The following is a 25,252-nucleotide window of genomic DNA, read 5'->3' as shown; positions in this document are numbered from 1 at the left end:
TTTAATTGTAGTTTTGATGTGGTTGTGCGAGACAGCAAGTTCAGGTGTTTATTTATGCCGCCATCTTGGTTCCTCTGAAGAAGTCATTTTTGCAAAACTTTTTGAGGGCTTCATCAGTTTTCCTAAGGGCCTCTTCTTTTGTAGTTAAGTCAGTCTCTTGAAGTACTTGTTAATAGCCTTAATGACCATTTAAATACTAAGTAGTCTAACTCTTGAATTCTCTTGGCTTCCTTTGCCTGTGTGTAATTGGAGAAGTTCTCCAACATCACTTTGATGGAGTGACAAAGATGTTGACTTGGTGGTCAAGAAGAGACATGATAGTGTTAACCTGGGAGAGATCTATTTTATAAATGGGCAGTTTATGACAAGTATTTTCTTGTAGTAATAACTGGTTTCTTTGTACACATATATATGTGACAGGTGGAAAACATTTCTTTCACTAAAATGCACAGTATGTTCTTGGAAACTTTTTGAATTCTCTCTTATGATTCATTGATTTTTTTTTGGTTGTCTTATCTGTGCCTGTTCCATGGATTTTTAGTTATTGTGGGCTTACAGCGCTTCTCATCTATAATTAATAAAAGCGTAATATGCTAATTAGACCAGACATCCTTCTGAATGTCCTACCGGACAAAGCCAGGGCTGCGAGGGAAGCCCGGGTCTTGGGTGCCAGAGGGAAGCCAGTGCCGGCAGCCGGGTGAAGAAAGGCCTACTCTTGCATGAATTTCATGCATCGGGCCTCTAGTATATCATAAGACAAGACTGCCCTTACTTGTTTTGAAATGTTCATGGGTATTTCCTTTGTAGTGACTTTTTCCTCATGGGAAAATACATTAAAATTTTTTAAAAATATGATTGGATTTACTTTGTATCTTTTTAAAAAAAATACATTTTATTGATTTTTTACAGAGAGGAAGGGAGAGGGATAGAGAGCTAGAAACATCGATGAGAGAGAAACATCGATCAGTTGCCTCTTGCACACCTCCTACTGGGAATGTGCCCGCAACCAAGGTACATGCCCTGGACCGGAATCGAACCTGGGACCTTTCAGTCCTCAGGCCAACGCTTTATCCACTGAGCCAAGCCAGTTAGGGCTGTATCTTTTCTTTAATTTTGTTTTTCCAAAAAACTTCTTGACTAAAAGAGATAAAGGAGACTGGAATATCCATTCTGAAACTTTGTGGAAGAAAACCAAAATGGTTAATCTCTGGAAGAAAACGAAAGGCTATCATATTACAATTCTCAAAATTTCTTATTGTGAAGCAATAATAGTAACTTCTTTTTAGAAAATGCTTTTTAAGTTGATTAATTGGTAAGAATTATTATGGCACTTTTCTCTTTCTACTAAGTGTTGCTGAATATGAATGATAAGGTCAAATTACATTACTCTGAGAGATTTCTTATAGTTGAATAGGGTTTCTTCCAACTCTCTGGCTTAATTACCCTTCCTTGAAGAAGACCATAAGTGGGGTTCAGATGCCCCACATTGAACTCTAGGTGTCTTCTGGCCATCATTCTCATGTCACTTCTCTGCAGCTTCCCATAGTTCCCACAGGGTGAAGAATCTTTGTGAATGAAGGGGAATCTAAAGAAATGGTGATGGGCTTGGTGGATTTTATTCAAGTGGAAGGCTGAGAGTGAGCAAGGGCTTTATCTTGTATCTTCAAGTTTCTTTCAGGCACTTGATTCCTTAGGTAATGTGTCCTGGAGTTCCCAAAGGATCCCATCCCCTTAAGGTTTATCCCTGGCCTCTGAATGTGGCTTTCAGGGAGGGAAGATGGAACTAATTGGCTGTACAAAAAAAAAAAAAAAATTTAGGCTAACCTTCCAAACGCATTAAGGGAAGAGGCATGAGGAGGAATTGTCCCTTGGCCAAACAGGCCAGGACTGACAGGTGACATTGGTGATGGAAGGCAGTTTTTAGTTGACTGCAAGCTGTAGCTAGGGCTCTTCAAGGGGGAATTGTTGCCTGTGTGGGGTGAATGTCTCATCTCTGGACCATTATTAGCAGTGTCCACGTGACTGTTGGTCTGGGAGATTGTGGAGGATTCCTCTGTGGTTCTAAGTTAAAGGCCCCTTGCCACTTGGTGATTTTGTATGTATGTGTTTGCGCATGCGCACACATGCTCAAGCATGAGTGTTTAACAACTTCTATACCAGCTTTAACTCTATAATGTGAAAGGAAATAGTCGTTATTAACTACTTAGGTATGGTATGCATGAGATTTGGTGGGCTTTGCAGTTCCATCAGTAGACACTCATATTTCTATATTGGGGGATATGTATGCATGCTATAGAAAGGATTATTAATTAAAACTTTTTTTCTGGTCACTGTGAAAGGGAGCCTCCTCATACTTACAGAGTTGGTTGAAGGAGACTAGTGACTACCTGGAATAAAGATGGAGGGAAAGGAGGAGTTTGTTGAGAAGAAAGAAGAGCTGGCCTACTCTACTTTAAAAAGTTAAAAAGGAAGAATACCACTGATCTAGGGAATTTTTATCCAGTATACCACAGATTCAGAGTAGAGTAATGATGGCTTATTAGTTTTGTAATCTATTTCCTAAAGGAATGGTGGTGGTATATGCAATAAGTGTTTTCATATGGCTCTGTAAAATATTTCAGATGTCTCTTGAATACCATTTATTTTTTACCTTTAAGATGTGGGAGGGAGTAGGTGTAGGATGGGGTTTGAGTGGCCTGAATGTCTTTACTTGGAAATAAAAACTGTCATGTTTTTTTCTTGATGCCATGAAGTACTACACATTTCAAAGAATTAGAATATTTCATAGCATTTGAATGCAGAAGCTAAATTCTCTCTCTCTTCCTTTCATTTAGGTTTCCACTTGAGCGGCACAGTAACAGAACCTGCAATACAATCGGAGCCAGAAACTGTTTGCAACGTGGCCATCAGCTTTGATCGTTGCAAGATTACCTCAGTGACCTGCAGCTGTGGAAACAAGGACATATTTTATTGTGCCCATGTTGTGGCACTGTCTTTATACCGCATTCGCAAGCCAGATCAGGTCAAATTGCATCTTCCCATTTCAGAAACTCTCTTTCAAATGAATAGAGACCAACTACAAAAGTTTGTACAGTATTTGATCACAGTGCACCACACAGAAGTTTTGCCAACTGCTCAGAAATTAGCAGATGAAATTCTATCCCAGAATTCAGAAATTAACCAAGTTCATGGTGAGTATAGATATTCATTCTATAGATTTCTTCTGGATTCTTTTTGGTTTATAAGTTCAGTCCTTCATAAAAATTAATTAAATGTGAGTGAGGTCATCAGCATTGCTCTTATTAGATAGCTAAGAGAATTGTAAGAGTGTGTGTGCTCGCGCGCGCTTTATATATGTATTATTGATTTCAGAGAGGAAGAGAGAGATAGAAACATCAATGATGAGAGAGAATCGTTGATCAGCTGCCTCCTGTGTGCCTCCCACTGGGGGTCGAGCCCACAACCCAGGCATGTGCCCTGACCAAGAATCGAACCGTGACCGTAAGCCAACGCTCAACCACTAGAGCCACTGAGCCACGCCAGCCAGCCTAAGTTTTGTTTTGCATTTTAAAACAATTCAGTTTTGTTCATTCTACTAGCTACTACATAACCTTTTATGCTTAGAAAAATCTTTCATTTGTTGATGATTGGCTTTTATACTTTTATACTTGGTAAAATTTCATCAAATACTAGATATTAGTTGTGGAAAATACTTAATTTAACCATTTTATTTACCCATGTCAACTATTATCAGTAAACTGACTTGTGCATGCTCAGAATTTTTTTTCTGTTTTCTTTAAAAATTTATTTTTCAAGGCAGAAAATTTGTGACCGAATGCCTCAAAGTAAGAAAATATATTATTCTTAGAAAAATATTACAACTTGTTTATAGAGAGATTAGGATATGGCTATCATGAATAAGATATCTCTTCTTCTTCTTCTTCTTCCTTCCTCCTTCCTCCTTTCTCCCTCCTCCTTCTCCTCCTCTTCCTCCTCCTTCTTCTTCCTCTTCTTCCTCTTTCTTCTTCTTCTTCTTCCTCTTCCTTCTTCTTTCTTCTTTCTTCTTCTTCTTTCTTCTTTCTTCTTTCTTCTTCTTCTTCTTCTTCTTCTTCTTCATTTTATTGTGTGTAAATGTACCATAGCTATTTTATCAACTTCTCTAGTGATGGAGGACACATTGCTGCTTCCAAATCTTGGCAGTTTTGCGTTTTTTAAAATATATTTTTTATTGATTTCAGAGAGGAAGGGAGAAGGAGAGAGAGATAGAAACATCAATGATGAGGGAGGATTCAATGATGATGTGGCTGCTTCCTGCACACCCCACACTGGGGATCGAGCCCACAACCTGGGCATGTGCCCTCGACCAGAATCGATGCCAGGACCCTTCAGTCTGTAGGCTGACACTCTATCCATTGAGCCAAACCAGCTAGGGCCAGTTTTGCATTTTTTTAAAGCAAAATTGTTTACTCTTCATCATACTCTAATTAATCTTTCCAGCTTCCATACTCTTAGAAAAGAGGCTGGTGTCTTTGCTAAGTACTTATTTAGAAATTTGCTGATTTCTAAGTGCTTACTCACTTTCTTAGTCACTTCAACTCAGCCTTTTCTGGCATTGACAGTTGGTGAAACTAAAAAGGGTATGATCAATGGGTGATTGATATAATTAGCAAATAAATTTTACTAGTGGCCTGGTACACAGAATTCGTGCATGGGAGGGTATCCCTCAGCCCGGCGTGCACCCTCTCCAATCTGGGACCCCTTGGGAGATGTCTGACTGCCGGGTTAGGCCTGATCCCTGCGGTCCTAAACTGGCAGTCGGACATCCCTCTCGCAATCCAACCTGCTGGCTCCTAACTGCTCGCCTGCCTGCCTGATCGTCCCTAACCACTCTGCCTGCTTGCCCCCAACTTCCCTCCCCACCGGCCTGCTCGCCCTCAACTGCCCCCCACCAGCCTGCTCGCCCCCAACTGCCCCCAACCGCCAGCCTGATTGCCCCCAACTGCCCCCCCTGTCGGCCTGCTTGCTTCCATCTGCCCCCAACTGCCCCCCCCACCAGCCTGCTTATCCCAAACTGCCCCCCCCCCCTCGCCAGCCTGATCACCCCCAACTGGCCCCCCACTGGCCTGATCGCCCCCAACTGCCCTCCCTCTTGGCCTGATCACCCCTAACTGCCTCTGCCTCGGCCCTGCCACCATGTCTTTGTCCTGAAGGTCTCTCAGTCTAATTAGCTTATTACCCTTTTATTAGTATAGATAGAGGCCTGTGCATGGGTGGGGCCCAGCTGGTCTGCCCTGAAGGGGGTCCCGGGTCAGGGTGGGGGTCCCCTTGGGGGACAAGGCTGGCCTGGGCAAAGGGCTGATGGCCGTTTGCAGGAAGGCCACACCCCCTTCATGGTGGGGGTCTTGCTGGGGGGCGTGGCCAGCCTGGGTGAGGGGCTGAGGGCCGTTTGGGGGTGGTTTGCAGGCTGGCCAAGTCCCCGGCTTTGTCCGGAAGGATGTCTGGAAGATCTCCGGAAGGTCTCCCGGTCTAATTAGCATATTACTCTTATTAGTATAAGAGGAGAGAGTAAATACTAATTTTTTCTCATGTAAAATGCTCATTATCTTCTCTAAGAATTTTAATGATGTAACATGCATGTATAATAACAAATAATCTATAGTAATAAAAGGGTAATATGCTAATTAGACTGGATGTCCTTCTGGGTGTCATTCCGGACGTCTGGGCAGGTGGGAAGCAGCCCAGTTCCTGGGTGTCTGCTGGTGGCTGGAGGGAAGCTGCCCAGGTCCCGGGTGCCAGAGGGAAGCCAGTGCCAGCAGCAGGGAAAGGAAGGCCTACTCTTGCATGAATTTTCGTGCATCAGGCCTCTAGTAATACTAATAATATAACCTAATATAACCAAGTTTGCCTCCTGTTGGGATTTCTGTAAGAAGCTTCTCATAGTTAAGAAGAGAGAAGAAACCAATTGGGGGATGGATGATATTAAATGAGTTGGAAGTCAGCTTGCTTTTCTCTGACTTTCTGGCACATATTTCCTCTTTTAATTTTTCTCTTGTGCTCTTCATTTAGCAACGTTTTTATGGGCTAGTCCAGTGATGGACAACCTTTTGAGCTTGGTGTGTCAAACTTCGCCAGAAAACTGAGCATAACTCGGGTAGTGTGTCACTTTGAGGAAAAAACATTATTTCGCAAATGTTTCATCCTCGCCATGCGGCCGCCTCAGCAGCCGCGTGTCATCAGAAATGGCTACGCGTGTCAGTGTTGACACGCGTGTCATAGGTTTGCCATCACTGGGCTAGTCTGTACTGGATAGACAACAACAGAAAGTGACAGATTGAGGGTAAGCTGTGACATTGGAACAGTGGAAAAGGGGGTTTATTTCCAAGGCCTGACGAATCCTAAAAGTAGGCTAGACTCATCCCTTACTCACTGCCATATGCCCAAATATACCATCTCAAGTCAGCCAGATGTAGAAAGGATGTATTCACATGTCCATGAGGGTTGGCACATGGACATCTAAGATCTCTTTCACTTCTGATTTTGTGACTCTTTGGTTGTAGTATTTCTGCAGAAATCCAGGAGGCACCTATGATCCATACTGCAAAGGTTTACCTCTTGTACTTCTATCACTTGTGTTTGTATAATTTTCTTAGATCAGATATTTCAATTTGTTTGAGAGTTGTTCTTACTTATTAAACTAACACCATCAATTCCATTCATGCCTGACTGTCCCACTAAATTTAGCCTCTGGAATGCCTCTGTCTCTCCATGTGTTATATATCAATCTATTTAGGCTCCCCTAGATATTACCAAGCAAACACAAACTTTTTCAGTCCCATGTTCATGTGTAGCTTATGTGTACTTGATTGTAAGTTCCATCAGGGCCAAAATTATTACCTGTGTATCATGTTAACCTTTCTAAGGACAATATTTAAGAAGTAATAGGGCCATGCCTGGGTAGCTCAGTTGCTTAGAGTGTCATCCTGGTATGCCAAGGTTGTGGTTCAATCACTGGTCAGGGCACATACAAGAATCAACCAATGAATGCATAAGTAAGTGGTACAACAAATCAATACTTCTCCTTCTCCCTCTTTCTCTCTTCCTCCTCTTTAAAATCAATCAATAAATTTTTAAAAAGTAATAGGCACTTAGCACTTTGTTAAGTGAAAAGTAACACTTATTTTTTTCATTTCATTTTGTTCTGAATATAAATTTGGAGATTTCTTCTTACACAGAGACATGTTCCAAATCTAATAGTGAGAGACAGTTGGAGTTGTTTGGAGGCTTCATGTCACATCTTTCTTCCTTTTGTTTTCCTGTGGAGGGTCATATTCATTGTAGTTGGACTTGCTATTGCTATTGGCACCAAGTTTTTGCAAGTATCCTAGGGAGTTAATTTAGTTATTACAAGCATATACTTTATATTGTAGAACATTCTTATATTGACAGTTGGTGAAACAAAGGTCTTATCAACTGGTCAATATAATTAGCAAATACATTCTGTAAGAGAGAGTAAAGTTGCTTTAAATATGTTATATCAAAGTGCAGTAGTGTAAAACTTAAAGTTTTTAAAAATAAGACTGTATCTTGGAAAAATGTATGGTAGTATAGAAGTATGTGAACACGAAAAGACAAGTCCTCATTGGCTCCCCACTCCCAATAGCCTCTTCCCTTAGTCTCCAGGAACTCCCTACTCCCCCAAGGCAACCACTGTTGACATTGTGGTTTATATTTCTTGAGTCAGTTTTCTTTGTGCACACACGTATGTATTATAAAAACAGTTTAGAAAACATTTTTCTGCAGTTTGCTTTTTCTCTCAATATATTGTGAATATCTTTTTTGTTAGTATAAATAGGTCTATTACTGTTTTAAATTTCGTGTAATATTCCATAGAATGGATGTATTTACCCATTAACCTACTGAATGATTTTTGAAGTTGTTTGCATTTTTTTCCTGACTATATGCAGTGCTGCTGAGACCATCCTGTGTGTGTGTGTGTGTGTGTGTAATTTTGAATAATATTAGTAGTAAAAATTTCTTAGCAGTAGAAATGCCAGAGCAAGTGGTATATGCATTTTGAGTTTTATCCTTATTGCCCAATTTTGCTCTAAAAATTACCGGTTTTACTCTGTAAGTTTTAACTAAAACTTGATGATTTCATAATATGATTTAAATGTGGGTGTTTTTTTTTTTTTAATTGATGGAATATACAATTAGGTGATATTTTATTTACTAAAAGAGAAATAATCTTGGAACTTAATTCTTACTTTGGAGGAATTACTTCTCTTACTCAAGAGGAATTTGTTAGGGTAATGCAGAGATAGCCCAATCTTCCTCCTTTTCTTTTCACCTCCAAATCTTGCCTTTTCTTTCACCCTGTAGTCATCTCTGACATTGCCCCAACTTTCATAATTTTAAAGGATTGCTACCAACTCCAGTCAGTTTCCTCAACATCCCTCTCTCCTTTAACTGACCCTAAGTATCTCCATGTTGGCTGGATGAGCTTACACCTGGGTCCCACTATAGGACTATTCAGAGTGTTTAAGAATGTTAGAAGTTAGAGAGCCTAAATTAACATACTGGGGATAAGTAACTAAATCTCTTCAGGTCTCAATTTTCTTATTTGTAAAACATGGACAATCAAGAGTGCCTATTTCATAAGGTCAGGAAGGTTAAAGGAGTAAATACGAGTAGCTCTTACCACCATTATTGTGATGTGGTAATTGACATGAGTCTTCATAGGCAGTGATAGATAATTGAGGAAGATATTTATGAACCAGTTTTTAAAACAATCTTTTAAAATAATCAGAACAGCCCATTCTTAAAGATTGAAAACATTGTAGATACCTTTTAATAAATTTGAAGAGTTGGATTATGTAAAATTGAGACTTTCTGAGAACATTTCTTTTAAATATTTATATTTGTGTACCAAGTAATTGTTAATATACATTTATTAGCTAATTAATGGAACATGATTTACCTGTTATGCACTCTGTTTATACTCTGCATTTTTAAAAGAGCATTGGGGAATGTACAAATACTTTATTGCCTTTTGTCCCTATAAAAATACATGATTATTTCTGTACATGAATAAGTATATTATTGAACTTCTGAAGTAAATTAGATGATAATAAAAGATGAATAATAAAATCAGATGAGAGGAAAATAATAGAGGAGGAGCTATGAATCCTGACAGGCCTATTTGAATTCCCTGAGATAATATAAGCTGATTACAGTGCTACTTCTTTCCTTCCTTGGCATTTAGCTGAAGGGAAGGTGGCTTGTTTAGGGAGCAGAGCCTGGACATGCCAGGGCTCCCTACATCATTAGCCTCCATGATAAAGAAATGAGGTTGTCCTCTGACGGCTTCTGGAGAGGATATAACACTGTATCATGGCAGTAGAATTACATGGACCATTGAGAATAGAAGGTGATGAGGGTCTGTTTGTTTCAGCTACCACAAAACTATAAATTGAAATTAGTCACTACTTTGAAATGAGGATTTAATTAAGAATAAAATTTAAATATTTTCTCAAGTGTTTTTATTTATTTGATGCTGTTGTCCTCTAAAGCAAGCCTTTTTTGAGTGTGAATCACTGAAGCTTGCTGCCTTGCCTCCTTCTTAGTGCCAATGGTTGATGTCAGCATTTTTGCTTCAGTTTGTATGAGGTGTACTGGTGCCTTTGCAAACCACAGACTTTTATGTTTCCTAGTTTTAACAGCAGGCATTACAATTTTAAGAAAGGCTTAATCCATCACTTCTGCAGTGTAGACATCTGCTGCCTGTATTCTGCCTATATAGACTGAACTTGACAATTTAATTTTAACACAAAAGAACACTGCTACATACATGTAAATAGTTATAGCATTATTTGGACAATAGAGTTACTAAAGCAGTTAGGTTACAGTTAAGAGGAAAATGTAAACTAAAAGCCGTTCACTTATTTGAATTTGCTTCCCAGCCAAAGTAAGAGAAGAGAAAGCATTAAGTTCCCCACTAGAAACCAAAGCTATGGATAATGCCACATACCAAACATAGCATAAGCCAGTTGTGAACATGTCTTAATATCTCAGTTTAAAATTTGCAGAATGATTTGATGTTTCCTAGTGCTTAGAACCAACTATTTCAGTGACATGAGACAGATACCTCATTCAGTATGTCTCTAATGTGCTTCATTTAGTACACTGAGAGGCCTCAGATGCTTTAGGACCCTGAATACTTTTCAATACAAAGAATGTGCCACCATGTCTAACATTCTCTCCAGATATAATTGTCCCCCCATTCTTATCCCCTATTTTTATCCTAGCAAAGCTTCTGATCCAGTAGGTGTGAAGTGGTATTTTTCACAGTGTGCCTCAAGAATTTTCATATACTCTTACTTTTGAGAACCGCAGGGGAAAGGGAATTTTGATATTGGGCTAAATCAAACTAAATTAAGTAGCAGATAGGGGAAGCCAAAGATTTGACATTGGTTCTTCAAGTCTATGATTTCTCCTTTGCTAGCCTCCTATGGTATTACATAACCAAGGTAGGAGGGTAAGTCAGATTCACACGCCCCAGTTGGGAATGAGAGATAGTTAAACTGTTTCACTTTCTTCAGCAGATGATTTCACTTTCCCTGAAGGCTTGAAACTTTGATGAATTAAGCTTTGGTAATAAACTGCTCACAAAGATTAATTATACAGTTATAAAAAGTTATAGCATTTATAATTATATATAAGAGTAAAAATATGATAGGTTTTAAAACACTTTACATGGACCATTTAATTTCCATATACAGATTCTGGTTCCTGCCCAACTGGGGGAATATCTAAGAGCAAATGTATATATATATGAATGATGTTTCTCTCTGCATGCCTTTTTCAAAACTAAATGCTGAGAGATTTGTCTTTGATAACAGACGGTCATTAACAAGTAGAAATAAATTTTGCAAATCTGCATTTTATGCAAGGCTTAGGCAACACTTTAATGTATGTAATCAAGACATTAGGATTTGATTAAATTCTATCATTGAAGTTTAATAAATGAATTTTCTATTTTAAGGGGATCATTGTAGACATTTAATTTTCTGGTCTATAATAAATATTATACATGTCTTACTCCTAAAATGTTGAGTTATATTTATAGTAAGTTTATTTATCAACTAGTTATCTTTGCTTGCGTTGCAATGGCTGAGGATGTTTTCTACAGAGCCACATGAGATTTCTGATTTTTATTATCTAGTTAATTTTTTATCCCTACATTATAAATTTTAGGGTTGAAGAAATGGAGACCTAAGGAGCTTAAGTGATTTTCTGGAGGACACGGTTTTTCTAAACTGAGCCTAGAACTGAAGACTTCTCAATTCTAATCCAGGATTAGGAACTGCACATATCCTCTCAACTTGTGTGGAGACTTTATTAGCTTATTTTGCAGTAAAATTTTGTTTGTGGGCCATTTTTCCTCTGCGTTGCCTCCTCCTTCCCCCATTTGCTCAAGAAGTAAATTAATTTTAGCCAGGTAGGTATGGCTCAGTGGTTGAGTGTGGACCTATGAACCAGGAGGGTCATGGTTTGATTCCTGGTCAGGGCACATGCCTGGGTTGTAGGCTTGATTCCCAGTGTGGGGTGTGCAAGAGGCCGCCGATTCATGATTCACTCTCATTGATGTTACTATCTCTCTCTCCTTCTCGCTTCCTCTCTGAAATAAAGAAAGAAAGAAAAAAAGAAATGTTAATTCTAATACTAGTTCACAGCCCCCCAATAAAAACCACTACTTGATTTTCTTAACTTGAGAAACATAATTTTATGTATTTAGACGTTTGCTGTTAGATGTCTTTCAAGCTGGACAAGAATAAAAATATATATGCATGTAAATTAAATGATTCATTAAAGGCATTTTAAATCTGTCATATATTTTAAAAATATGATAGTGTTTTAAAACCTATTAGATTTTAAGAAAAAATTCATTGTGTAATTCAAGTCAAATAAAAGTGATTCCTGATTATTATTCCTAGTACTTGTCTTTCTTAGTATGAAAAATACAAGAACTGAGTATATCCTGAAGTTTGAGAGAGTATCTGAATGTTAACCCATTTGCCACTTAAGGCCAAGAAGAAGCCTAGGGTTTTCTCCAAATCAAATTAATATCTACTTAAAATATCTGGATATTTCTGTGGCAAACAGAAACTCCAAGTCTCATAGAGCTCTGACCCAAGCAGTGAAGGGTAGCACAACTCCATCACACCACAGGACAGTCAGCCCCCATCCATGTCCTTCTGAGGCAGGACTCCTTGTAGGTCTGTGCCTTCAGTTTCCATTAGAAAACAACTTAAAAATCATAAAAATTGGGGGAAATAACCATTCTGAGGGTATAAATCAGAGGGAACAGTGAGGAATGCATAATCAGTACCTTGTCAGGGTTTTCTCTAAGAAGAGGATAAAGAAGGTCATGCCAGATATATCCCAGGATTTTAGGAAGATATTGGGAAGAGCTAAAATATAAAAGTTGAGACTATAGTTTGGGAAGTGTCTTCTGATAAATGCACGTGTCTGCCTGTCTCTGTGTGTGTCTGTGTCTGTCTTTTCCTAGAATCTAGGCAATTGTCTGGATTAGGGACTCTGAATCCCTGTGGGATACAGATGTAGCCCCAGTAAACTCTTCACATCATTGTTGTATCCTTAAATCTTCTGTACAAGAGAACCCTGTTAGCAGATGCCTACAAACATCCCAGTGTCGTTCCTTAAATTTATCTTTAATTTACTGTTCATAATCCTTGCCTTGATGCCTCCTGGGTTCAAACTTTAAGGTTCTGGGATATATTCTTCCCCAGAGGAGAGAGAATAAGACTGGATTTGGCAGTGTGGCTGAGGATAAGTCATAACAACTCCTAACCTGTTTCTCCTCTTTAGAACGGGGATCATAATCTATGCTCATCTCCGGCAGACATTGTGAAGAGAAACAGGTAGTGAGATAATGTGTTTGAGGACACTAGCAGTGGTTCCTTTTTGATAGGAGTCATATACATGCCTTTCTCCCTCCCTCTTTCCCTTCCTCTTCCCAATACTTGATTACCTGACAGTGACAAACACTGGCTAGGTATTAGGAAGCAGTCGTGAGCAGGGCAGATAAAGTCCTTGCTCTCTGGGGGCTTAAATTTCTACCTAGTACCTAATTGGAACAGCTTTCTCTGCCTTCCAAAAGAGCAATCTCTCCTGCTCTTCTTAATAGACCACACATTCCCATTGCTATCCTTGTTGATTCTCTTTCCCAGTCTTTACCAGTGTCTCCCTGTTGATATCCTTTACTCTCTCTTGGCTATTTCAAAGGAACTTCAAATTCACCACATCTAAATGTGAACTCATGACCTAAACACTACCCCTCCTACCCCCAAACCTTGTCCTGTTCCGATGGTCTGTGTGTCAGTGAGTTTCCAATATCTTGTCCAGTTGTTTAATCTAAAAACCCATATGTCTCTCAACCCTTGATCTCCCATACCTCACATATCCACTTCTTCAAGTTCTGTTGATTGTCCTATTTAGTTCTCCATTTCTGTTCTCACTGCTGTTTTTCAAACGACCACTTCATCCTTTGTACAGACCATCAAAATGTCATCTTCACTGTTCTCATGTATTTTTGCTTCCCAATCTATCATTCACACTTTAGAGAGATATTTTTTAGATAAATAATATATTCACATGGTTCCAGAATTTAAAAGTATGAAAAGGTATTCAATGAAGAGCCTCCTCTCCTCATGAAACCATGTTACTCATCCTAAACATTCTCTAGAGATATTTTATGCATATGTAAGAAAATACTAACACACAAGCTGTTTTTAAAACGTTATTATTTATTAAAAAGATGGTGGGAACGGCCGGGGAGAGGTCAATGGGAGAAAAGGAAGACATGTAATACTTTAAACCATAAAGAATCTAAACTAAAAAAAAAAAGATGGTACACTATATATAGTTTTCTTCATCTTCTTATTTTTTCCCAATCAACAGTATATGCTGGATATCTTTCCATTGTAGTACATAGTGAATCTTCACATTAATTTTTATGGCTGCTTAATATTCCATGGTACAAATATTGAAATTGATGTGCATCAGGACAAAACATCTTTTACTGTGTAGAATATTCCATTCTTCCAGTTTGGATAACCTTGTCATGAATTCCCATTCATTACTCTAAGGGGGGAAAACTGAGATCACTTGCCAGGGTTCTCAGGGTCTGGCCCTTCTTCTCTTTTCCAGGGTTGTCTTGTATTGCTTTTTTCCTCATCCTCCTCTTTGTTGTTGCATGGACATCCCTACCCACCTGAGACCTCTGCAGGAGTTCTTAGTCTCACATGCAGACCCAGATGCTCAATGCAGGAGCTGCCGAGCTTTGGTGACTTGGCAGTGTTGGTTCTTGGGTGACGCACCCGGAACCAGAGAGAAGGAAGCCCAATTCCGGGGTGTGTCACCCGAGAACCGCCCTCTCGCAATCCGGGACCCCCTCAGGGATGTAGGAGAGCCGGTTTCAGCCCGTTTCCCCACAGGCCAGGCCGAGAGACTCCGCACTGCCCCAGGTGCTGCCTGCCAGGGAGGGACCACGGGAGGTTGGCTCCAGGGCATGTCTGCCCGTCTTGCCCAGTTCTGCCCTGCCGGCCACCTTCTAATTAATTTCATTTCAATGTGCACAAATTCGTGCACCAGGGCGCTAGTTATTATATATCTGTATGTGTGATTATTAGAATGATATTTACCTCATACACTAAAAAGTGTTTCTTATATAGTGGGTTGCAACCCATTAGGGATTATGAAATCAGTTTTTAAAATGATGACAAGCTCTTTAAAAAAAGGAACTGGAATAGAAAATACCAGACCTCTTTACTTATAGTAAGGGTATTTTTTCATCATATTGTACTTCAGATTAATAGATAGATGTGATCGCATAAGCACCCAGATACAAAGGTGTATTGGTATGATGTAAATTGTATTTCTTATTATGGATCTTAGTCAAAAAGAGTTTGAAAGCCATTGAACTAGATGGTAAATTCTGTATATTTTGTAAACCATTCCATTCCCAAATCTAGCAGAGGGCTCTCAGTATATATGCTGGCTGAACAAATGAATGAAAACACACTTTCTCTGGGTGGTTTACAGATCTGTCCTATTCCTCAGTACTAATGGATTCTGGTTCTAGGCAGATTTAGTGATTATTTCCTTGGCCAATTGAATCTGCATTAGATCACTAGAGGAAAATAAAAGTAATAGGACAGTACCTACAAATGTATCTTTTTAAGGGATGAACCTTAAACTATTAATGAAAGGTTTTTACATTTAAATTATTTTTTATTACTTATGAATCTTAGGCCTTGAATACCATTTTATTTTATTTTATTAATAAATGTTGAAACATAATTTTTTACCTGCCTAAATATGTGAGTGATTTTTAATTTTTAAGGTAGTCTACACACAGGGCTTATTACATAGCTATTACCTTTTGTGTGTACTTCAGCAATAAAATATTTACGCAGTTTGGCAAGGTGATACTACAACCTGGTTTAGTACAACAGCTGCACTGCCTGTTCCCATGTGGCTTGATTTCCCTTTTTAATCTTCAGTTTTGTCAGCATGTAGTTTATACAGCAGCAGATAATGATGAAGGCTTCTTGAATTAATATAGTAAAGAGAGATACTCCGCTGAATTTACTAGGTTTCATATTTTTCTAAGTCTTTGAAAAACATTTTTTAACATGTCCTACACAGTAGAGGTTTATAAACATCACATATTTACAATGAGACACTTTTGTGACTTTTTTATTCTTTAAAGAACTTGTAAACTCATCTCCAAAGGTAGAATCTCTGATCTTAAAAAATGGGAATATTTCAGTTCTAAAGTAATCTGCGTTTGGCTTAGCATAAATTAGGAAAATCCAGGAAATACAAGAATGCCTCTTGTATTTATTTTAAGTCATAAATTTGTATGTGTAATTGACTTGAGATTGGATTAAAAAGTGTTTAGGCAAAGAGTACATACTTTTAATTCTTTTCAAGTTTATTATCAGAGCCCTTTTAGCACAGCCTTTATCTCTAGCATATGTGTTATTTTTTCTTTTTATTTCTAGGTGCTCCTGATCCAACAGCAGGTGCTAGTATAGATGATGAAAACTGCTGGCACTTAGATGAAGAGCAGGTTCAAGAACAGGTTAAACTGTTCCTTTCCCAGGGCGGGTACCACGGATCAGGGAAGCAGCTTAATTTGCTCTTTGCAAAGGTATGATTGTTTATTTTTAAAGAAATATTCTAACTATATACAAATACAGCAGGTATCTTTATATGATCATGTTTACAATAGTGTAAAGACTTGTCTTTTGAATTTCTTTAAAGAATACATTCTAAGTTAATCAATTAGAAACATCTGTGTTCTAACACAAGTATTAATTTGCTTAGATGTCCTTAGACAAGATGCGGAACCCTTTTTTTCTCTCTCAGTTCCTATTAATAAAATTGTGACAAATTACACAATTTAGAAAGAACATTCCCATACTAAAGCCAAAATAAATATCCTAATGGTATTTAAAATGCCGTTTTGTCTTTTTCTAATTAATTTCCCCAGTAACTTGAATACAGCCCTTCAAAGGTGCTTTATATTTTTAGTTTAATAATGTCAGTATCTTTAAATTTGTTTTAAGAGCATAGACTTTGAAGTCATATAGACTAGGGTTCAAATCTAAGTTCTAAATCTTAAGTGGATGAAACTTGGAAAGTTTTTAAAGTCAGTTTCCTCATCTATAAAATTAGCTAATAGTAGCATATCTCCTCAAGTTGTGATCATAGTGTTAAATGATAATGGTGTCTAACATGTAGTTGGCTTTGGTAAATGTTAATTTTCATCACCAAAATTTGATGACCTAAGAAACAAAGTTATCTTTGTTTTAAGTTCTGTCTGAGCAGAAGCTGTATATAAGAACTTTTAGTACCATAAACACAAATCTAAATATTGGATAAAATGCTTTTTTAATCATATTAAATCATTGTATTTTCATTGGAGTTACAGCCATCATTATTGGTATTATATTCAGTTTGGCTTTAAGGGAACAGATAATTGTATATTGATACTTTTGTTAAGTAATCTTTCTAATATTCATAATAATTAAAATATGTCTTTCAATTCAGAAGAATTAGAGTAAACTCTGTTACTGGTTATGACCAAAAAATAGTGTATTCTGATGCATCATATTCTCTTAATAAAGACTTATTCCGTATACCAGGGGTGGGGAACTTCTAGCACATGGCCCATATAAGGCCCACAAAATCATTTGCTCTGGCCCTGCCAAGGCATTAGGGGTAAGTTAATTAAATGTTTGACAAAATATAACAAGTTAATTTTTAAGCTGATAATTTTGTATGTCTTGAGAATGATGTTATAAATATCCAAATGGCCCTTGGCAGAAAAAAAGGTTCCTCCACCCTTGCGGCATATACCATACAGAGATTGCCAATTTTCTGATGATTCCATTTACAGAAAATACACTTAACTTTAAAAGTATTTACTCATCATTTACTCATCTTTAGTAACTCATAGGCACTTCAAACTCCTTTAATGCCTCAGAGTCAACAGTCTGAAAATTAATTACCATTATGCTATAGATGTAGTACTTGAGTGTTGGTTAATAGTACTGGTTTATATGCTTACTAGTGCTTATTTTCATTGCTATTTCTAGCTGAGTAATAGGTTAGAAATTTATCAGGAAAGTAAACATTAAATCAAACTTGATATAGTGGTAACTATTAAAGGTTTAGTATATTTAGACACACTGGAAGTATTTCATAGTCTCAGGCCATCAGAGGCCTAGTGGAAGCAGTGTGAAAGAGGTGTTAGAGTGGCCTTCATTAGTAGTTTTCATCTCTATATGATGTATATATTACATGTGATATATGAACTAACATCACCTTTTAATTTGGGAATGGCATAACTTAGTATTCAGTAGAGTTAAGACAGATCTGGGTTCTGATTTTGTCACCATATATTTGACCCCTTTAGCCCTTTGTACTTTAACTTGGTTTTATAATTCATAAAATGGGGATTATAATCTGGCCTACTTTACATGGTTGTTATAAAGATTAAATGGTAAGTATAAATGTAATTTAAGTATGATGTACAAAAAATGGCAAGACCCTCTCTTTCTTCCAGTCTTCATCTTTTCATGAATTTTTAGTGCTTCCATATTAGTAATAAATTCCTTTTTAAGATTACTGAGATAACCTTCCTGGAAGCATAACCCTTGTGATTTACTGTAGAAATGCTTTTTAGTTCTTCACAAGGCTGACATTCTAGAACCTATGAGGGGATTCCATCACTTGTCAGGGTATAAGCCTTAGGCAAGATGTATTGATCTGGAGGTTTGAGATGCTTTATTGAAGAGCTGCCATTTCCTCCTCATTTGCTGTTTACAAAGAGAGAATCTTGAATCAAAGGACCTACCTCTCCTTTTCCACTGTTCATGACCTTGCTCTAGGAATTTTCTATAGAGAGAACTGGTATTCAGCTGGGCTTCTTGTTGAACGCATAGCTGTGCACTTTTGGAAAGGATGGATTCATTTAGGGTTTCCTGTTAGCCTTGTGTTTCTTTTCTGCCTTTCTTTTATTTTGGAAATGTAGCACAAGAGTAATGGACAGAGAGCTCGAGGTTCCTGCGTGAGAGACTGAGAACTTCCTAGGGCCCTGGTTATGATTTTGCTTCGTGGATTGCTTGTTTAGAGCCAAAAGAGTTCTTAAACCTACAGCCCTGTTCACTTTCCTTTTACCATTGCAAAAATAGTCCATCAAAATGAATATGATACTGCTCTTTATGTCAAAGAACTTCGGTGAGAGAGATCTTACTGAAATTACTAATTTACCTCAAAAACTGAAGAGTTGCACAACTTTCTGAATATACTAAAACCACTGAATTGCACAGTTTAAATTGGTGAATTGTATGTATGTGAATTTTGTCTCAATAAAACTGTTTCTAAAAAACTCTGCAGGACAGATGCTATTATAAACAGAGTTCTTAGTCGCTTGCTTTTTAGGCTCGCCTCTTCTGGTGGGAAGTGCAATCAACTGGGGAGTCAGAAAGATGCCAAATGATTTGTCTTGTTGGTTTTGGTACTGTTTTTCTGGAAGCTAGCAATTTTTCTTTTTGAACTGGAAGTTAGTCAAATTTCTTTCCTTCTGTGAATTCTAAAACAATATAGAAAAACTAAGAGTCAGTTTCAGTTCTTTGATTCAATTACCATTTTAGGGTAGAAACCAGTTTTAACAACTTTTGTTTGCTTAAGAGAGTTGGTGTCGAGAATTAACTGCCCCTTTCCCAAGAAAAGTGATCTGTCTCTGTATTGCTGTTTGTTTTTGAACATTTTTTTTAAAGTCTTTTTTTTTTTTTTTCCCCTTTAGGTTCGGGAGATGTTGAAGATGAGGGACTCTAATGGGGCCCGCATGTTGACCTTGATAACAGAGCAATTCATGGCTGATCCTCGTCTGTCACTTTGGAGGCAACAAGGCACTGCGATGACTGACAAATATAGGCAGCTCTGGGATGAGCTGGGTAAATATAAGTTTCCTGACAGATTGCCATTGAGTTATATGGTTGAAGGCCAGGTTGAATGTTTAAAGAGCATGATCATTGTATTGCTGAAGAGAGAGCTCTACTCATATATGAACTTGTTGCCATTATATACTGGGTAGAAGATAGGGAGAATAAGGACTTTGCAGGAAACAATCTTGGCAGGGTTTGGAGGGAACTGTCTGATCTTAAGGAAAGTGAGCACAGGAATCAGCCTTTAAGTATTTGAGAAACTGTATTACTTTGAAATAAGTATCCTATATAATAAAAAACTAATATGCAATTGTCCTCTCGACAGGGAGTTCCACCGGGAGTTCGACCAGGGGGCGGGGCCTGCTGGACCTCACCCGTGCACGAATTCGTGCACCAGGCCTCTAAAAGAGCTAGTTTCTTGTTTCTAGAGTAACATTGTGATCAGTTCAGCTAAAATTTGGCTGTTTTTCCCTTTTGTCTACATTAAAAATATCAAAAGTAGTTTGAACATTCATTTTATATTTTGACTGTTATAGATTAAAATGAACTAATGATCATAAGAATAAAAAATATAGAGCAGACTCTAATTTTTATTGCTTTCCAAATCCTTGGTGGTAAAGATACTGATACAGCAGGTGGTTGAATAAAAGGAGAAACAGCTGTCATGTTCACTGATAAATGTTGGGGGATGACTCTTGTTACCTAATGCTCATTGCTAAGGAATTAATAATTTACTTATTATTTTGTCTTTCTATTAAGAAATTATGTGACGAATGGAGTTGTTTAACAAGTACTTTATTTTGTTTGTATTAATTTTAAGTTCTGGGTATATTTACTAAAATATCCTGGTCTAAATGCAGTTAAGTAGTAGAACTCTTCACATTTTCATACCTGTCTTCATCTTGCCTAATGATGGGGGAACACATCAGGCTAATTGATCCCATATCTGTTCTAGACCAAGTGAAACTTGCTGATGAAGATACCACATGGTCATAGTAATTGGAATGGACTTTTGAGATGAACTCTTTTACAGAAAAGGAAACTAAATTCTGAGGAGGTTAAGGGACTTCCATAAGATGACATTGTATGACGTAGGGTTATGCAACAAGTTTGTAAAGAATTTGACATGCAAGTTTTCTTCTTCCCATTAATAGGATGTGTGTTCAGGAACTTGACTGTGGATGGCAACTCTTGGTAAATGTCAATTTAATCTTGGTATTTTCCTTGGGGACCTGAAAGAATAAAGGTGATGGCCTTTCTCCCACAATTAATCTGTAATGTCAGTAGATAGTTACAGTGTATTGGAGGGATGTTTGGGAGCATGCTATAGTGGTTAGAAAACATAGGTATAATGCATGGTTTAAACAACTATTTTTATACAATACTGAGTGTTTGACTTTCCTAAGTAATCCATCCCCAATTTTGTTACAGTAAATGTTGAATTCAGTAATTGGTTTATGATGGTAAAAACGACTAGCATTAAAAAAAAAAAACTATAATGAAGGGAATCATTTAAGAAAACATTATTGGATTAATATTAAATGAATAAAATTTAAAGAACTTTGGTCCTTAGAGAAGCTTAGAATTACAAATAACTAATAAGAAGAAAATAACAACTAAATTTTTTGGTTATCAAATAAATACAGTTGATATAGCCAAAACTTGTATAGTTCACATTTAATCCATTAGTCACATCTTACTTTTCCAAGTTGGTTTTGAAAATTATGTACCTCAACCCCTAATCAAAAGTATAAATTCTCATTAGGTGGAAGTTTCCATGAGCTAATTCTAGTTATACCCTCTGATGACCTTCTAATTATGGACCAGGCTCTATTCAAGTTTGGTTTCAATCCAGGATGAAGAGTACATCTTCTTGCCCTATGTTTTCTTTCATCACACCCCGTCCCCAAATAATTACTAGATTGCTATAAATTCTATGTATTCTGGTGGTGAGCAGAGGTCACCTGCTGTTTTAATGGGGTCTGAGTTCTATGAAGAATCCTACTTAGAACAATAGCTATCACATCTTAATATTCATTCACCAAAAAATTAACTAAAAGTTGCTTCTGGACTACAAAGGGAAAGGATTTTGGTTCTTAATAAAATGGGGGAATTTGACTTTGTGCCCCTGCACTGGGCTCACATTGCTTCAAGGCTCTGCTCTGGAATTAAATGCTGAGCACTGCCAGATGCCAGACATTGAGAAGAGGCTGAGTTTTGTCGGCAAATGGGATCTGCAAGTTAATTGGTGTTTTCTGCAGGCTTCTGGCTGTGAAATGAAATTGGAAGCCCTTTAGCCACACGGATAATACAGGACTTGAATACAAATGTCACATGTCACCATCAGGACCCACTGTGAGACAATAGTGTTCCCACTCCAACACTGCGCCATTACAGATCATTTAAATATGGGGATTACATTTAAACTAAAAGCCCCATTTGCCTTTTACTGCAATTTAAATGTCCTCTTAGCAAAAGCTAAGTGACAAATTAAATGAAAAAAGTGCCCACATTTTTAAAGCTGTAATGCAAAACAACCTTTTATTGCTTCTCATGTGCCACGAATGAATCATTACACTTGTCAACCCTAAACCAAGCCATAATTGGAGCAGCTACTGTTATCAAAGTGGGGCTGCTCTTGTGACAGCTTAATAAAGCTGAAACTGTTAAATTAAATCTCAGATGCTTAACTCCTTAGCACCGGTGGATTCGATGGGTCCATTTCTGGCAATGACCAATACACCAGAAAAAAAAAAATATTTCCTGGCATGAAAGCTTTACTCTGACGAAAGTACAAGTAAGACTATCTTGGCTAAGTAACTCTGCTTCTTGGCAGAGGGGTTTGGAGGCATCAGATTGTTGGCCAGATTACAAAAAAAATTTTTTTTATAGGATAGATATTCCCCCTCCCCAAAATTTACAATATTCTGAGTATATGTAATTTATTAAAATTTAAGTGTTGCTGATTTAAAATTAGTTTTAAAAACAGCATTCACTTAACTTTTTCTCACTTCAGATAAATATATGTAAACTTTTTTTGAGGTAGCAACAGGCCCAATTTCTTCCCCCATTCTCAGGCTAACAAAAGAACTAATTATGCTCAGTTCTTCTTTTCTAAAATAAGTGCCTATGATATTCATTTGGTCTGAGTTAATTTTGTGATTTACTCCCTGATTTTCATAATCTAGTATGAAATAAATACAAATGCATATTAAGCTTCTGTTTAGTGCATCTCATTTGCAGATACTTTGTCTTGTATGTGAATCAGTTTTTCATATATTATTTTTACTTTCTCTACATGAATGTTCATTTTCTTAAACCTAAGGTAGCCTTCTCAAGAGGAGTATTGTTGTGTCATGATTAGCTATAAGAAAATGTGTGTATTAAAATCTTAAAACAGAAAGCCCCTTGCAATGGTAGAAGCTAAGTTGCACATTTGATAGAGGCTACACAACTAGTAGAGCTGTAGAACACACACCTCTTGAATTGCTTTTGTTATTCTGTGACTTGCAAATTTCTTGGAAAACAGATCACAGGTACTACTTGGGATTTCAAAGAACAACCCAGTGCTATGGGTCACGAGCACACCTACTGGTTGGCCCTAATGGCTGTCTATTCAGCACACTTAATTACCGTGGGGGTCTTTCGGTATGAGGGGATATATTATAACCTCTCATCTGTGTTGATGGGTCTCTTCGCCTTAAATGTTTCCTAGACTGTAATTTTACTTTGCTTTTTAAAACTATAGGTTGTGGCTGCCAGTTTATTAAAACCTAATTAAAATGGATGTCATTAGAGGAAACAGTTAAATAAGATTTAATTACAGTTTTATCATGGGGAAAAAGCCTTAAATTTTCACTTTCAAGTATTACATAATACCCCCTGCGCCCCTCCACCCCCCACCCCCTATATTTTAAACACTTAACTTTCTCTGTAAGCTGAGTCATGTGTTTTGCTATTTAGCATATAAACCCTATTTCTTGGGGGGAGATGTTATTGCAAGAGCCTTGCATCTCTGAGCTGTGTTCACTCAGGTCACATGAAAAGATGGTACCTCTGAGTTCTGTCCAAAGCTTTTTATCTGGGTGCCTAACTCTGTGTTAGCAGAAATAGTCATAGTTAGATGTTTCTTTCTAGTTCAAATTTCATTGTAAGGTTAGTTTGACCACTGTTATTAAGCTACAGCTATAATATTGCTGGACAGATTGAGTAGGTTACAGAATCAGAGCACTTGAAATCAGTAAGCAGTAGAGGACTTAGTTTACCCATTGGGATCACATTTATTTAAAATACTAAAAATTCCTATAACATGGATCTAGAAAATGCTGTTCCTTCTACATCCCCAGATAGAAGTAGTCTTCTCTCATCTCTGGGCCTATTCTACACCCTCCCATATTATTCCTTTTTTTTTTTTTTAATCCTCATCTGAGGATATGCTTATTGATTTTAGAGAAAGAGGAAGGGGGGCGGGGGAAGAGAAGCATCAGTGTGAGAGAGAAACATTGATCAGTTGCCTCCTGTATGTGCCCTGACCTGAGGTCAAACCATGTGCCCTGACTGGGAGTAAAACCACAGTCTTTTATTGTGTGGGATGATGCTCCAAATAACTGAGCCACCCGGCCAGGGCTACCCATAACATTATTCTTGAATAAGGAAGAAAACATATACTTAAGTTACACATTCTAGAGGATATAGTAAGACCCTTTGTGCAAAGCCAGAAATAATATTCTAAAGTCTCTGGTTTGGGGGGTAATTGTGGAGAAATTTCTGGGAAATGCCATCTTACATCTCTGAAAGCAATAGGCTAGGAATCCCCTCTGCCCCCCCCACCCCCTACTCCCCCCCCCCACACACACACACACACAAACACTGTTTTACCCTTAGTTTCTGTGGTAAATTCAAACTCAAGCTTTCCACATTTTGAAGTTGATGGTGGTTAGTGAATGGCTAAGGAGTAACTGCTTCTCATTGAGAACTAGAAAGCATTCCAGTGTGGTTTACCTCCTTTCTAGTGCCATGGAGAAAAACAGCAATTCCTAGAGCCCCCTTGCAGTAAAATGTCAGTACAGACTTGGAAACTTCCTTGTAGCTGCGACTGCTGTCCTAATGAACCACATTATCAGGGATTGGCACCTACCAGCTTGTCTTCCTTGGGTACAAGGAGAATACAACTTTACCACTTCAGGGCCTTCTTTCCAGAATTCTTACCCTGGTTTCTCTATCAGTACGTATTTAGCACTTACTATGTCCAGAGGAATAGATGTATGAAATATTTTATTTTATTGTGACAATGGTACTAGTAGGAAGGCGGGATTAGAGAGCTGCCAGCCATCAGGAGACACGAGAGATTAGAACAGGCATGAATGAACTGAGAAGCACTTTGATAGGGTAATTGATTCCCATTTTAGTACAAATATGTGTACAGATTGAATTTAACATGGTTTTACAAGATGTTCATGAAAGTGAATTGTAGGGAATACTCCAGAAAGAAGGAATAACATGAACAAAGATAGGGATGAGCTCAATTGAGGGAAGGGTATAACGGGTTCATACTCATTATAAAAATGTTGCCTTCAATCCAACCTTGTTCTTCTTCCATGTTAACTTCAAAGGGAAGAGAGAAAGAGAGAGGATCTAGATTTTTGCTTTGTTTTATTTCCCATTACAGTCCAGCCACTACATCAGGCACTATGCTAAACACTTAGTTCTTG

The 25,252-nt window shown here is 37.7% G+C and overlaps 1 protein-coding gene across 1 annotated transcript in view; it reads left to right on the top strand.

The window, feature by feature from the left end:
- ZSWIM6 (zinc finger SWIM-type containing 6) overlaps nucleotides 1-25,252 on the top strand; it is a 191,677-nt gene that overhangs the window by 121,933 nt on the left and 44,492 nt on the right. Inside the window, exons 2-4 of the mRNA XM_054715228.1 lie at nucleotides 2,835-3,191; nucleotides 16,089-16,237; nucleotides 19,400-19,550. Coding sequence (XP_054571203.1) covers nucleotides 2,835-3,191; nucleotides 16,089-16,237; nucleotides 19,400-19,550 — 657 coding nt within the window. The remainder of the gene's footprint in view (nucleotides 1-2,834; nucleotides 3,192-16,088; nucleotides 16,238-19,399; nucleotides 19,551-25,252) is intronic.

The sequence above is a fragment of the Eptesicus fuscus genome, chromosome 4 (genome assembly GCF_027574615.1).
Source record: "Eptesicus fuscus isolate TK198812 chromosome 4, DD_ASM_mEF_20220401, whole genome shotgun sequence".
In the NCBI taxonomy this organism is placed as follows: domain Eukaryota; kingdom Metazoa; phylum Chordata; class Mammalia; order Chiroptera; family Vespertilionidae; genus Eptesicus; species Eptesicus fuscus.
This window is presented reverse-complemented; position numbering and strand designations above follow the sequence as displayed.